The sequence below is a fragment of the Falco peregrinus genome, chromosome 7 (genome assembly GCF_023634155.1).
Source record: "Falco peregrinus isolate bFalPer1 chromosome 7, bFalPer1.pri, whole genome shotgun sequence".
Classification (NCBI taxonomy): domain Eukaryota; kingdom Metazoa; phylum Chordata; class Aves; order Falconiformes; family Falconidae; genus Falco; species Falco peregrinus.
This window is the reverse complement of record NC_073727.1, coordinates 21,533,856-21,549,237: the sequence shown is the minus strand read 5'-3', so window position 1 is coordinate 21,549,237 and position 15,382 is coordinate 21,533,856. Positions and strand designations below refer to the sequence as shown.

General features: G+C 34.6%; 1 protein-coding gene across 1 annotated transcript in view; it reads left to right on the top strand.

Moving 5' to 3' along the window:
* The window catches only part of ASCC3 (activating signal cointegrator 1 complex subunit 3), a 280,977-nt gene that overhangs the window by 163,147 nt on the left and 102,448 nt on the right, over positions 1-15,382 (top strand). The window contains exons 15-16 of the mRNA XM_055809674.1: positions 14,166-14,357; positions 14,686-14,910. Of these exons, the coding sequence (XP_055665649.1) occupies positions 14,166-14,357; positions 14,686-14,910 (417 nt within the window). The remainder of the gene's footprint in view (positions 1-14,165; positions 14,358-14,685; positions 14,911-15,382) is intronic.

Here is a 15,382-nt window from a genome sequence, read left to right as displayed (position 1 = left end):
TAAATGGTAAATGAAAACAAAGATATTTTTGAAACTGACTACAAAAATGGGTTGAAGGTTTCCAGCAAAACCCATAACTGTTAATAAACCTGTAAAAGGAAGAATAAAATGGTAATTAAGAACATAAAGAATATACCTAGAGCATACTGGGAAAAAACAAGATGTATAAGGTGCTATCCACATTCAAATGCATGTTCTATGTAGAAGTTTCATACAGTTTTCATCGTGAAACAGAGCTAGTACTGGTAAATAGTTGAAAACTAACTTAACCGAAAAACAGTAAATAAATTATTTCAGTTATATATATGTGAATTCCAGCTCTCAAAAGGGCTCAGATTATGGGAGAAATATATGACTGCAGGAAAATGATGCTGTCACAGACTGAGTCTGGAAATCTCTCACTGGAATTCTTTATATAAGGGTTCATGATGTTAAGGAACAAAATAAATATAAAATATCTGTAAAGTATTTGTCTAGTATGGAAATTTATGTTTCTAAGAATAAGCGAGGTGGAACACATCACTTAAAATATTAAGAAAACAAAGCTAATCGAGATTCTATTTCAGTTTCAGATTTATAGTTTTCAATGCTGAGTATTGACAGCCACCTTGTGGCCATATTTTTTAATGCAATTGTATGGTGCTGATTTAATGGTGGGTGAAAGGCCCCTGTTCATCATTTCACTTCAGAGCATTTTGCAGGCTAGAATTAAAAATAAATCCATAAATATGTTCTACTTCCAGGCATCTAGCCTGAAGTGCATCTCTCTGCTTGACCTGAAACATGTGTTCTTTGCATTCATATGAAATTTCTGAGATAATTTTTTCTTATTCCCTCATTTGTTCTATTCCTTTTTTCCTGCATACAATAATTCATGATAGTATAAAATGCAGGATAGGTAAGTTACATGTGTAATAAGTATAACGTATAACATACATGTATAATAATATGGACTACATTCATTGTTGCTTAAAAAAATAGAAATTCTTGGACAGTGAATGTTTTACGAAGCTAGCGAAATTTGACAGTTTAAACATTTATTTTCCTGTCTCTTAGTAATTGTTTGGATTACTGGAATAACAGTTAATAGTAAATAGAAAAATTCAATATTTATATCCTCCAAGTTTGTATTTATTCTTTATTAAATGCATGTATGAAATCAGTTTCAGGCATCAGAACTGGGATGAGTTGGAGAAAACACATGAAGGTGAATTGATTACTCTTGAACATAGCTTTGCAAAACAGATTTATGAATTTCTGTTGTCTTCTGGAGGACAGACGTCAAAATTTATTGTGACTCTAAAAGGGCTCCTGGAAATACAGGAAGCCATCAGTCAAAGTAGCAATCCAGGGTTTCCTGAATTGAGTTTTCTGTTCTGTAATAAAGTCTATGCTGTGTTTAAAGGTAGAGGTTGAAGCAGTACCAGTACTCTACCAAGCATTTTCTTTTGGGACTTTGAGGGGGTAGGGTTGGGATTCCCCATAAGGTTCATACTTAATTCCTGATACTAGTGGAAACCTTTTTTCCTCAGTGGCTGAATTTGTACCCAAGACCCTCAGACAACTTCAGGGTTTCATAGGCAACTCATTTCATCAAACACTAAACTCTTGAACTCAAACTAAAAGTTAAACCAGTAACTGTAGAAATTTGCACAGATAAGAAAAAAAAATCATTTAACATCTGCTCTCCTTTTTTTTAGTAGGGGAAAATTGAGATTAGCTAGACATTTAATCCCATTCTTTGTCTGACAACAACAGTTTGGGAACATTTCAGTTACAGTATGTTCTTACAAACTTTGTCATGTTTGGGGAAAACTGTTTCTTGTCGTACTTTCAAGTAGCACTATGACCTGCACCAAGTGTGATGAGGACAGATCCTATGAATGTATTGCATAATTTTGTCCATGGCAAAGAAAGGGTTATGGGGATGTAGCATTTTATAGGAAGGTGTATAATTATATTTGGTGTTTCTAACAAGTGAAAAATGAATTTATGATAAATAATGCCCCCTTGTTAAGTTTCCATTGTTGCGAATAGAAAGGATGAAAAGTCTTCATTCCCGTTTTTCCCATTATGTTCTTTAGTTCTTTATGTTCATGCATTTAGAACCATAGGATGATCTGATTAATTTTCAGGTATAGAGCCATTAACTTTTCAATTGTTTCTTCGTTTTCTCTGTGATAGGAGGTATTCAATATCAGAATAAGCAAAGATTAGTGTGAAGACAGATAATGCAGATTCCAATTTACTTGGAATAGGAGTGATAATTAGGAGCTATTACTGATATGTGCCATCTGGGAGTGTGGAGACGGTGCCACCTGAGTCAGTTACAATATAAATTTGTTGCAATGGAGTTATTTGAGAGTCTGTTTTGTCTTTAATTCTTTCCAGGATAATTCCTATTCGCTAGTCTAAATCTGAAGCACCCCAGTGGAGTACTTTTCAGGCTAAGATTATAGCACGCAGATTTTAGAAGACTGCACTTGGTAACTGCAAATGCATGATGTCGCTGTGGTCCTGTTGTAATTGGAGTTCAGGTAGTGGAGCCGAGAGGATGCCTGTGCTCAACCATGAGCTGACAAAGGGTGGTCAGGGAGCAGAAGCACTGTACAAGCCCTGCTGTCTGATGCCCATTGACTGCGAAGGGTGCTCAGACTCCTGCTGCAGCTGTACAGATCTGCTTGTAGGCCTCTACAGTGTTTTAATCTCATACTGAACACTGCTCTATCAAGCTGCTGGCAAAGTGGCCTGTCTCAAATGGTCAAGCAGTTACTTTCTGGTGATATTTCTCTGCATCAAACAGCATTAGCTGGCCCTCTTATCTTCAGTTCTAGCAGCGTGCAGATTAAACACGTATGATGGAACTATCTAGTTATCTCAAGTGATGCCTCCTCAAAAAAGAAATAGAGTAGGAAGTTTTTCTAGGTTGATCTCAAGATTGAAAAGGCTATGCCAAGAATTACAAGTCATCAGTCTGTTTCTATAAATCACATCAGAAAGGTTGTCCAATACTATCACAGAAAACAGGCTCAGTAGGTTTTCCTCTAGTGAGTGGTCACTGGGGATAGCAGAGAAAACACCATTGTTATAGGTAAGTGTAGCCTCTGCGTTTCCATTCTGTGTACAATTTCTGTGACACAATATTTGGCAATTCCATATTTGGAGCTCAAAAAAAAATAATTTAGAAATTAGTTGAAATCCAAATACAAAATTAACAGAAGGAAATTAAAATATTTGAATTTGCAAAGTAAAATATTCTTAGATGTGTAAACCAATATCTAAAAATGGGTGATGATATGATCACCAACTCTGCAATATATTTTATGTTATTTATTATTTATACATTGTTGTTTACATTCATTTTATATAAAATATATCATATTTCATGTTAGCTTTCAAAGTATATAATAAGAAAATCAAGTAAAACAGTGAAAGTTTTTAAAATATCTGTCTCACAATCTAATTAAAAAATTTTATGGATTGTGAGAGTCAAAGATTCTCCACTGCTTTTATTCTGATTTCAATTCATAATTCAGTATTACCAACTTGAAACCACTGAAAACCAATATCCTGGTGATAACCCGGTAGTTTGTGTGTGTTACAAACTCCACAAACATGGTATTTACCGTAGCACTGAACCATGGTATGTGGTTTAGTTCTGTACAGTCAGATAAAGTTTCTTTTTATATAGGAAACCTATTAATAAATCTTGAAAGAGGTTGCAGTGTTAGTTATAGAACTCTTTTAGATTGATAGTATTAGCTTTCAGTCTTAAAGTAAAATTTTTTTTTTATTTTTATATATGTTTTTACTTAAGCTTCAATTATTTTTGTTATTTAAAACAATATAAAGATATTCAGTTTGACAGTGTTATTACTTCAAGTGGTAAATTATATAGACACACTTATTTCAAGGCAAGTATTGGCATTGTTCACTATTTGCTTTCCTCCCAGAGTCCCAACACCCCAATAAATGCAGCATTACAGATATGAGTTCAACTTCTAGGTAAACAATTTTGCAAAGCCTTTTGAGATTAAGCTGCTCTTAAAAGAAGACAGAGTTGTGAGACGACAAACATTTTTAAGGTGACTAAATGCATGAAGGATGTAATGGCTTTAACAGGTATGACTATTAATTGTACAGAAGAAAGACTGTTAATATAATTAAAAGATTAAAGAAAATGAAGCTCACAGTATGGCATCTAACACTTGTGCAGTCATTAGCACTAATGTATGCATGATGAGTAAACAGAGATGAAAAACAGGAATTAATCAGGGTTGGAGAAGGACTGTGGAAGCATCACAGCAGCTCTCCTCTCACCTGTTTTGTGCTGCTATGCGCTGCCTTAAGTGACAAAGTTTAAGTCTCCTTACTTCTTCCAATACCAGATAATTTAGTCTCCATGGTATGCTTGATATGTGAGACACTTGCTATAATTTTCCCTGAGATCTATCTGCTGTGTGGGTAAGACACATAAAGCTAGCTTGCTGAAGAACTGTTTAGCCTGCTTTAAAATAATGGTATATGAATTACAATATATTAATGATACTGGGCTCCTCAGTTTTGACAGAGGATTTCTAATCTAGTTTACAAACCTCAGACAAGGCAGATCAATGAATTAAAATCAATGCAATGTTTTTCTCAGATCTCTGTAAATATATTATAAAAATCACTTGCACAAGAAAATAAGTCATCCTTTGCACAAAATGTCAGTGTTGGAGAGGTGGTATATGTACTAGGTACATGCTTAAAGAACTATAGACATAGAAAACAGTCTTTTAAAGCCAAATTAATTATACATAATTGTCTTCATCTCTGTGATTTTTAAACTTTATAAAGCAATAATCTCACAGGCTTCATGAAGTATGAAACATAACGTTAGTAAGTGACATAAAATATTGGGAGTATAAAGGCTGGATTTGAGGAGATTTTTTTGTTTTAAAGTAAGGAGGGAGTAATAAAACCTTGAGGTTTTTTTAGTAGATAGAATTTAAAACTACAAGGGATCTCATAACTAGCAGAAGTCTGGGGGAAATACCCTACATTTGAACAGGATCTGGCTGTAAGATTGAGCTCTATGAAAGTAACTTTATAGCATGCTCCTTTCTTGCATTGGCTGGTTTCCTCTGGCAGCGAGCCTAATAGTCGTCTCAGTTTAACTGACAATCTGTCCCTAAATTCCAAAGTTTCCTGGCCAAAAGAGCATAGTAATATAAACTTTGCTTCATCACTTATTAGGTGCTACTTCTGTGCCCTTTAGGTGTGTAAAGACGTCATGTTGACTTTGAAACTGGCTTTGAATGATGTTTAATAGTTCACAGGCTTCACAGTTCTGTACTGAGGTTGCAGAATTTCAGAGAGCAGCCTGCTAGTAATTTGGAATAAAACTAACAAAAAAGACAACCCAGTTGTCAAAGGTGTTAGTAATGGTCAGATGGCAGTGTTGATAATGAGCCTAAGTCTTACAGATGTCATTTCTAAGATGTATATCTTTGTCCTGCGGGTGCAGTGGAAAAATTTATGAAACAGTAAGTCAAGGAGATAATTCTGGGAGAGATGAGGTTATGGAAATCTGATGAGGCATGCATTTGAGTTGAGACAGGGGCACAAGGAATATAAAATTCATAGGAAACTGGGTTTCACCGGTCCCACCACTTAAAGGTACATTGGTTTCTCAAAGGATTATTTTTGTGTTAGTACTTTAGCAGATAAAGTAAATAATTACCACATTATCATTAATCAGATTATTATAATACTCTATGAATATTGCAATAAGAAAATACATAAACATCTATAATTTTTCATATGCTTTTGAGATTTCTCAAAAGTGCTTGTCTTGTAAGATTTAACATTTGGCAACACTGAACTACAAAGTGTTACTATAACAGAATCCTTGAAATTCTGTTAAAATAGCAAAGGCACAGTAGGAATAAAATTTCTTTAGTTCAGAGACTTGTTTGATATTATTAGCGTACAAATAAATACTTTATATGATGAGAATTACATCATGGATTTTTTAATGGGTTTTCATATTACACAGGTATTGGTGAAAAACATTTTTATGGTGCTGCATATGGTCTGATGTTCTCATTTAGTTATCTTTTTCTTGTTAAAGTTCAGGTTACATAGCTCAAGTTACTCAATGAGTGGTGAGTATAATTTTGACTTTTTTTAGTTTAGGAATTTGTACCATTTCTATTGACTTGCGTTTTTTTTATCATGTCCGCTTAGTATTGTTACGTTTATTTCTTCCATGCTCTAGGGCAGAAGCTAGAAAAGTGGAGAAACCAAGCCACAATAGCAAATCAAGACATTTAATATCTAGGGTTCATCTCCAAAAATTATTTTCCTGTTTTAAGATAATTCTCAGCTTTTCATGTCCTACATATTGATGCCAGTCTAAAACTGAAAACCCTATAGACTATTAATTCATACTGCACATTTCCAATTACCTATAAGCTTGTAAGAGAAATTCCATTCTTCTGAAGAATCCTCAATCCATCACTTGGCATAGCTGTGAAGTTGTAGTGGACTGTTACGGTTTAATTATGAAATGAGAAATACGGTTAATGTTCACAAATGGATTTTTTTCTTGCAGGGTTAATGATGTCTCAGTCAGTATAGCCTTTGAGGAGGAGTTGCACTAAAAATCATGATGATATGTAATAAGTAGGCTGCAGCTATATTGGAAGGATCTTGAAAACACTTTCTGCTCTCATTGTCTCAGAGTAAAAATGCATCCAGTATTGTCATGGCTCAGCAGAGTGGCAGTTTTGAGTATTACACAGCAAAGAGGTGTACTCAAATATAACAAATATTTGTATGGAAACCATGCAGTTTGAGTTTCTTGTTGAAGCAGAAATATTGAAATCTTTGCACTGCTAAGCACAGCAACAAAAGGTTCAACTAGGTCTCTGGAGGATGTCAGAATTTAAACTGAAACTGGTACAAATTCATACTTGCTGTTGGAATGCTACCCTCGCATGTCATCAAACTGTCTCTCTCGCTCTATCAACTTCTTTTCATGCTGTGTATCTTCCCTACTGGTTAGTTTTCTAACAGCACACTGAAAACTTGTGCTGTCGGCAAAACAGACCAAGACTGATGACTTTTTCATCTGTGTACTCCCAAGTGGTCAGCACGTATGATGACAGGGCTTCCTGTCTCAAGGGATGAAGAACAATGGATACCTTGCTGTATTTTACATGGTTTGTGTATCTACTCTCAGAAAGAGAACAGTTTAATTCTAAACTGATGAGAAAGAAAACCAGAGCTTTACATGATTTTGCATGAATTTTAGAATTGTGATGTTATGCAATTAATTCACTGTTAATTGTTGTGCATTTTCATGTTATTGCTAAATTGAAATGTTTTGACACTTCTTTTAATAAAATTTGAGATTCCTTAGGTGCAGATTTCTGTTCACTGTGAAGTCCAGATTTTCATCATACTGAAGCAGTACAAAAATGTCCCTATATAATTTGTATTGCACTTGCTATAAACAATAGAAGGATGTTTATCATCATACAATATATGGAAATTGTTGTTATTTTTACTGCATTTTCACTCAGTGGTAGAGCTTAAACTGGGTCGTTGTAACAAATGTTTCCTTTCTATCTAAACCTAGTGCTGTTTTCCATGTGTGTTTTCACAGAATAATTATTTTTCATTCTAAGTTCTTAAACCCTTTTATGTGAGAATCAGTAATTGATTCAGTTGCAAGACGGTCTGTGGCCTACTGGGGACTAAGGACAGACAGATTCCTATTCTAAACAAGTGTTTCTAAATTACAAATTGACAGGAGACAAGCCCAAATCAATAGAAACCTGTATACACACACAGAGGAGACGGTTCAGAAGAAAAAGTTGTAATACTATAATACAGAAAATTAGTCCTGAATAATGTGCTCCTGGTGATTGTACTCAAAGCATTGTTTTCTTCATACTGATAGAGGGAGGTGTTTAAGCAAAGCAGTTTCTACACTACTCTCTTTCTCCTTCAGAGGTATATTTTATAGAACTTACTGAGGTGATTTAAGTAAATTAATCAGATCAGTAACTCCTAGATTTAAAGAATTCTAACTTTAATACAGTGAACTTAAATCTCCAGAGGGAGACAATTAGATTATTGACTCTTCCAGGAGAAATGCAAACTGGTTCACATTTGTTTGCTAGAATTACCTCTTTCAAATACTCTCTTGCCAGGTACCCACTATTTATAACCCAGTAAAAGGATAAGTGTTGAACAGAGATATTACTTCAGGATAACCATACAAAGTTAATAGCTAGATACATTTAAAAAGTAAAGATGCAGAGAATGAGTATGTATAGTCATTAAGTAGAATAGCGTATTGGCCAGCCTGCATCTATCCAGAAATTATCTGCTAGGTCATGTAAGTCATCTTGCTTGAGGAGGGCACTCAGTAGTCTCTGGGTTCTTCACAGGAACCAGCTGCAGGGTGAACAGTCAGCAAAGCTAATGCTGCTGTTGCCAGGAAGAAGCAAGGGAAGTAATCTGAGGGCAGATCAACACAGAAGCATTACCTGAATCCAAAGTATTTAACTGCTGGGTATCTTTTACAAAGTGATTTATTTATAAATTTATAGAATAGCCTCATGATAAGTTGTTTATGTATGATTTAGTGTATTACTACATGTTTAGTACATACTAATAATTTTGCATTTTATGCTGTTTCTCAAGCAGTGTGAAAGGTAATGCAAGATAAGGACCAATTGTTTAATATATATATTCATCACAGAAATTCAGTCAACTTTTAAATCCTTCAAGGAAAATTTCTTTCAAAGTTAATTCTTTGCCTCTGTAATAAAAATAGTAATTTAATCTTACTGTTACCACTTAACATGCCACTTCATCCTTGTCCTAGAAACAGCTGCTGATAGCTTAGTTATTATGCAGACAGTACATGTTGATTAATACAAATAAAAGTTCTAATTCATAAAAGGAGAGTCCTCAGGTAAAATCATTGTAGCTCAAATGCATTCCATTTTTCTCGCTTTAGACTCTAATCTGTATTTCTTCATGTTCAGTTTCTTTCATAAACTGTCAGATACTGTTACTGCTCATCTTCATGGTTTAGTATTTTCTCTAGGTTTCATATAATTGCTCTAACTGCATATTAAAGGGTCTCACTTTTTTTTTCTGTAATAGTAAATTATCTTTTCATTTCATATTTAAAAACCCCGTCCCATCATTTTATTGGCACTAGGTTTTGATCTCTCCCCTCTGAACCAGCAGTTATGAATAAAAGAGTAAGCTGTGAATAAAAAGAATAAATAAAATTTAACTTGTATAGATTAATTAATATGCAGTATGTATGTAGTAAATTCTGAAGAGCAAAAATGGTGAATGATCATGCAATCCTTTGATCATTTCTTTCCATTTCTCTCAGTTCTCATACATGCAGAAGACATGCTAGGTTTTTTGTATTTGTATTCCTGTAGGACAGGAATAAGCCCATTGATGGACTCTTCAACTTCCCCTTTTTCATTTTGCTTTACTTCCTGATCAGGTGGAGACTTCTCACATCTTACATTGAGCTCAAAAATTTTGAAAGACAATTGATAATCTTTAAATGAACCAGCAGAGTACATTCCAGCAGTACGATTAATATGAATGAGGAAGAGGAGGCATTTGCCCTGTTGGTACCTAAAACACTTTAGGTCAACCTAAGAATTACACTTTTGGATGTCTTCAGAAAAGTCACAAAATAGTTATTTTGGAAATAATCCAATTGTATGAATTACACAGTAGTTGCACTGATTAAAACTGCCCTTCATTGAAGGCTGCAGCAAAATATACCTTCCTTTGGTTTAGGTGTCTCTGATATCTGTGCTATCTGAACACCAACACTCATCAAGTGAAGCTGATGAGCCCTCAAAATTAAGAGCTGGTACTTTGCAGGGTGTCAGGACAGTGCAAAGAATGAAGGATGAGAATAAATTGCTCGGAATTGCTCAAACCAGTGAACAAATATGATGGTGCATTCTGAACAAACTGCAAGTGCTGCCCTATTGTGAACTCCACAGAAAGGAAATTACAATGATTGAGTCTTCAGGTCACAAGCATGAAGTTTCGCTATAGTAAGGTCATCGTGAGAAAAATGCTAGAATAGCCTGTGCCATTTCTGTTACTGGAAGAAAATACATGAAAGTCAAAAACTGTGTTATTAGTGGGGAAAAAACTCCATAATTCAAAGTTGCAAACAGTATCTTCAAATGAAGAAGCAGAAAGAAAAAATATGTAATTTATGGAAAGAAAAAAAAACTTGATCTTACCAAGTAGTGGTGAACTACTTAGTCTGTCCTAGGTGAGTGTAGCAACTGGAGATTAAAGAAAAGACGTAAATTGGTGTTTCACTTAAGAAGTAATCAATTGGCAGCTGCTTCTCATAATCAAGCTTTATTATTCTTTTTTTACTTGTTTTTTAGATAAAATAAGGAAAAAATAGCTATAAACATATTAAAAATTTCATGCTTTCATTCACATAGTATTGATCGTTCAGACAAAAAGCATGCAGTCTTTATGAATTATGATACCTTTGCGATACCAGATGCAAGAAAAGGGTAAGGAAGGGTGCTCTCTTTTTTAAGTCTGTAGCTGAAATACCCTAAGGCTTGATTAAATCTTTTTTTTTCTTATACATATGCTTCACTTCTCATTAAAATTATGTGTGACTTTTTTTTGTGTCTAAGTGTGACAGTTTTAATGTGTCTTAATCAAGAACTGCATGAAATTCTAGACATTTAAAGGAGAAATATAGGTGGCAGCAAGCTAAAGTAGGAATTTTATTTAATACGTACTGTTTTAGATGCACACACACATGTAAGCAAAGGTCATAAATCTACAGCCCTCTTGAGCAATAAGGGAGGGGAAAGAAAATCAATTCTCATCAGGAGACCAGTGCCAGACCTCATAATAACAACTTCTCCGTACACCTGAGGCACTTAGTAACATTTTGGTATACATTTTAAGAAAACCTTTAGTCTATAATAGAACAAGATGGGAGTAGTATAACTTTTTATAGTTTCACTTCCCTTATTTAGTAGTCGTTGGTTTTGTTGTCTCTGCAACCATTAAAATCCAGATTGAATAGAATAATCATGCCATTTATTGGCACGCCTGTTTGCAAATGCATTGCCTTTAAAGGATATGCTGTGCGAGCAGTCTTCCAGGCCATCACTGAGAGATGTTATTTATTTTTTAATTTTATTTTCTCAAGCGTAACTTAATAATAATGGGTTACTTCATTGTTCTTAAACTAACTCGCCTGTATCTTTATAAAATGAGTTCAATTTCTGTGCAGTTAATGGTATCATCTAAGGTAATCAGTGATTCGATTTGTTCAGCATTTGTTTTTTCCCATGTCAAAAGTGGGCTGTCAGTTTTTCATTTAAAAAAGTTCATCTTCTGTGTTGGAAAAAAAAAACTTTAATGTGTCTCTAAACTGGTTACTGTGTAAGCTGGAATTCTAGCATTTCATAAATTCAATAAATGAACAGACAAAACCTCTGAATATTAATTATTTCAAAGATGATGTTTCAGAATGTGGTGATGTTTTAGAAGTATGTGGATATTCTTTCTGAACACAACCATATGGATACGTCTTGATGTACCTATGTATTTTTAAACAGCTTGGTAGTACTTGATTTATAGCCAGACTAGCATTGCCATATCTTAATGTGTTTTCTGTCATAGTTTTTTCCCCTTCCTCCTCCTTTTTCCTGTATTTACAAGTTCCTTTCTCTAAATTAGTGAAATTTTATGTCCTAAAACTGTAAACAGATACAGTTACCTGCCATGTATAGTAGTACGAAATTTTACTCTTCTTAGTTTCCCCTTAATAAATTGCCCTGTCTTTCAGTTGCATTAAACAACATAAACAATGAGGTTACAAACAAAGGCGTGTAATTTTTAAATTGTGGACATTTGAGAGCAAGATTTGGCTTTTTCAGCTACAGATTATAATATTTAAAGTGTAGGTTTTTATATTGAATAATTTTCCTTTTTGAAAAGTAGTTATTTTGATACCTGTAAAATAGAAATGCAACACCAAACAACACGCTCTACTGATAAATAAAATTTCTGGTAGTTGTCTTATCACATAGGAAAATTTGCTTTATTTAAGACAAAACCTAATTACATTGTTAAATGTTTATACCACATTCTGAATGTAATCAAGATCGATACAAATTTCTGTTTCACAATTAAATTTGCAGCTGACGTGAATTTTCCACATGCCTGTCTTCTGTGAGATTTGTTGTTGATACATTTAAATATATATATAAAAAAGTACATAAATGCAAACCTTGGTGCATTTGTGTTCTTTATGAAATATGTTTCCGTCTGCTAACTCATAAAGAATAAGCTTCATGAACTGCACTGCCACTTTCCTAATTTCTTATTTATTCATTTTTAAGCACTACAGCAGTTAATTAAATTTGCCAAAAAATCATGTGTAGTTAAGAGGTGAATTTGATTTCCTTTAAATGAATAGTAAATAATTACTGATAAAGCAGGAAAGATCAGATATTGAGAAGCTGGATAATTGTGAAGCTGAAAAATGTGTTTTGCCCACAATATTTTTCTTTTCATGTCCTCATTTATAATTGCATTCCCATCTCCCTATTTATTTCTGTGTTTGCAGAGATTTATTGTTCATGACTGGCAGTATGCCAGTACTGTGAACCATATTTTGCTTTGCTTTATCCACTCTGTATCACTTAAGTCAACTCTCAGTGGCTGTGTGTCAGGTAGTAGTAAATGCAAAGATTGAGAAAATAGTAATAGTCATGATAGTAATAGTAATTTTATCTAGAATTAAGTCACTATAATATACAGGGCTGAAACTACAATGATAAAAAATACTTAACTCTTGTGGTCTATGGAAAAGTAAAGATTCTCTGCTGACAAAGGTAATAAAGAAATCCATTTTAAGGAAAGATTAGTCATCATTACCACAACCCTCCAGTGTCATATTCAGCAGCAATCAATTTTGGATTGTAGCTACCGAGTGTAGCAGTTAGGAATATGGAGGTGTTTGTGGAAAATCAGAGACATTTGAACATGAAGAGCTGAGAAACCAGTAGCCAAGGGCAGAAGTAAGGAGACTGTACACAGTATGCTCTCTGACCTTGTATTTAAGCTCATATAAGCTTGGTTGAAGGTCCTTTATTCCAGTTTACAACAGGATTACCATGCCTTTCCTCCTGTCATCTTAATTGTAATAAAAGAGCTGTACATTTTGTGATACGTGACCTTTAGCCCAAAGCTTTGTTTTGAACAGAAAGGCAACTGTTCCTGTTGGGCTAAAATGGCATGAACTGCAGTAGTTTGGGTTTTCTCTTTAAGTGGTTGGGTTTCTTTTTTCCTTCCCTATTGCTTCTGGAAGGCACACGCCAAAACAATTCAAGTTTCAGAGCTTAGTGTTTGGAAGGGAGGTGTATTAGTTTTTCTTAACTTTCAGTCAATATGTGTTTTAGGTGATGCATGCTGCAGCTAGCACCCAGAAATAGTGGAGGCGTGCTTACGGGCCTCATATGCAGCGGATGCTGGAGGGCCAGGGGTTTTGTGGACTGAGATCCCGGCCTTCTGGGGCGGGGGGGGGGCGGGGGGGGGGGGGGCGGGGAGAGGTAGAAATGAAGGGTGGGTGAACAGTTTGATTCTGTACTGTGAATTTATTAATCCACACGCTGTCCTGAGCTGATGCAATGGCTGATGGTAGGGAAAGGTATCCCCTCCTTAATGTTACATATAGTGTGTGGCCTGCTGCCTTAAGCCTGTCCTAACTGCCTGCATAGTCTGAAGGGGTTGCTTTTAAGGAAATGCAATACGTGAGTTCTCAGGTTTGGTGTTCATACTGCTTATCAGTAAATTTGGATCTCTGTTTAACTGAAGCTATATTTTTATAAAAGAATTCTTTTAAATAAGTAAGTTTATTCTTTGGAAAATAAGAATAGAATCCAAATTTATGTATAGAAAATCATGCCGTATTGGTGTTGATTAAAAGTTTGACATTGATAGAAACAGTTTCTTTCATATGACTCATAATAATATTCAGTGGGTTTTTCCCTGTAATTTTTTTTTAATACAGTGCTTCTTGTACTGTAATTAGGTGTGAATTTCATTTTTATGCTTGTCCATTCTAGGTACAGAGATCCAGAAATAAGCAGTTACGTGAGCTGTTTCCAGACGGATTTAGTATTCATCATGCAGGAATGCTGCGGCAAGACAGAAGTTTGGTTGAGAACTTGTTTTCTAACGGACATATCAAAGTCTTAGTTTGTACAGCTACACTTGCCTGGGGTGTCAATCTTCCTGCTCATGCTGTTGTTATTAAGGTAAGAGCTTCCATTACTCTACACATGGGTATCAGTCTTAAAAGAAACCTGTAAAAAACTACAGATAGCAAGATCGTTATTGTGGGGTTCGGGCCTGGAGGCGAGATGTCTGATTGACTTGAAATGTTATTTATATCTCATTAAACTGATTCTCTCCAGTGGGAGTCTGGTTTGTATAGTAAAGATTTAAATATATCAAAGATTATGAAAGGATTAGTTAAAGTACACTTCCGAAATCATGCTATATTTGCCTAATTTCAGTATTCAGCTCATCAGGATTATATTCGTGTGTATTTATGTTAATTTTTATTAACTTTTCCTCAACCAGGGAACACAAATATATGCTGCAAAAAGAGGCTCCTTTGTTGACCTTGGAATTTTAGATGTCATGCAGATATTTGGTCGAGCTGGACGGCCTCAGTTTGACAAATTCGGAGAAGGCATCATTATTACAACTCATGATAAACTCAGTCATTACCTGACTCTTCTTACTCAGCAGAATCCAATTGAAAGCCAGTTTCTTGAAAGCCTTGCAGACAACCTAAATGCAGAGGTAACCTTTGATTCATTTACAGAAACTACCAAACTTTAAAGGTTTAATATTATTTGAAACAAAAATGCAATATTGTCACATTTAAAATATCTAAAATGGAAATTTTATTATTACTGGTAATCTGTAAGTGTATATGTTTAAGAGGAGTGAACTGTTACACATGAAAATATTGGGGGCCTTTTACAAAAGGTAGTAGCTATAAGAAGCAGTACAGAGGGTCAAAATACCATTAAGATAAAGTTGTAGAAGCACAGCATCTTAAAACCTTTCAATCAGAAGTGCTTTATTAGAATTTAGTAAGTGTTCTTCATAACTGAAAATTAAAATCTGCAAAAAAAATTAAAGCATGTCTGTATGTATATAAGCAAACTTACTTCACATGGTTCGCTGCAATGTAGGAAGAATAACGTATCTGCCCTAGAATTCTTCTCTTTCACAATGGTAATCAGAACTGGTTTATTATAAATCGGAA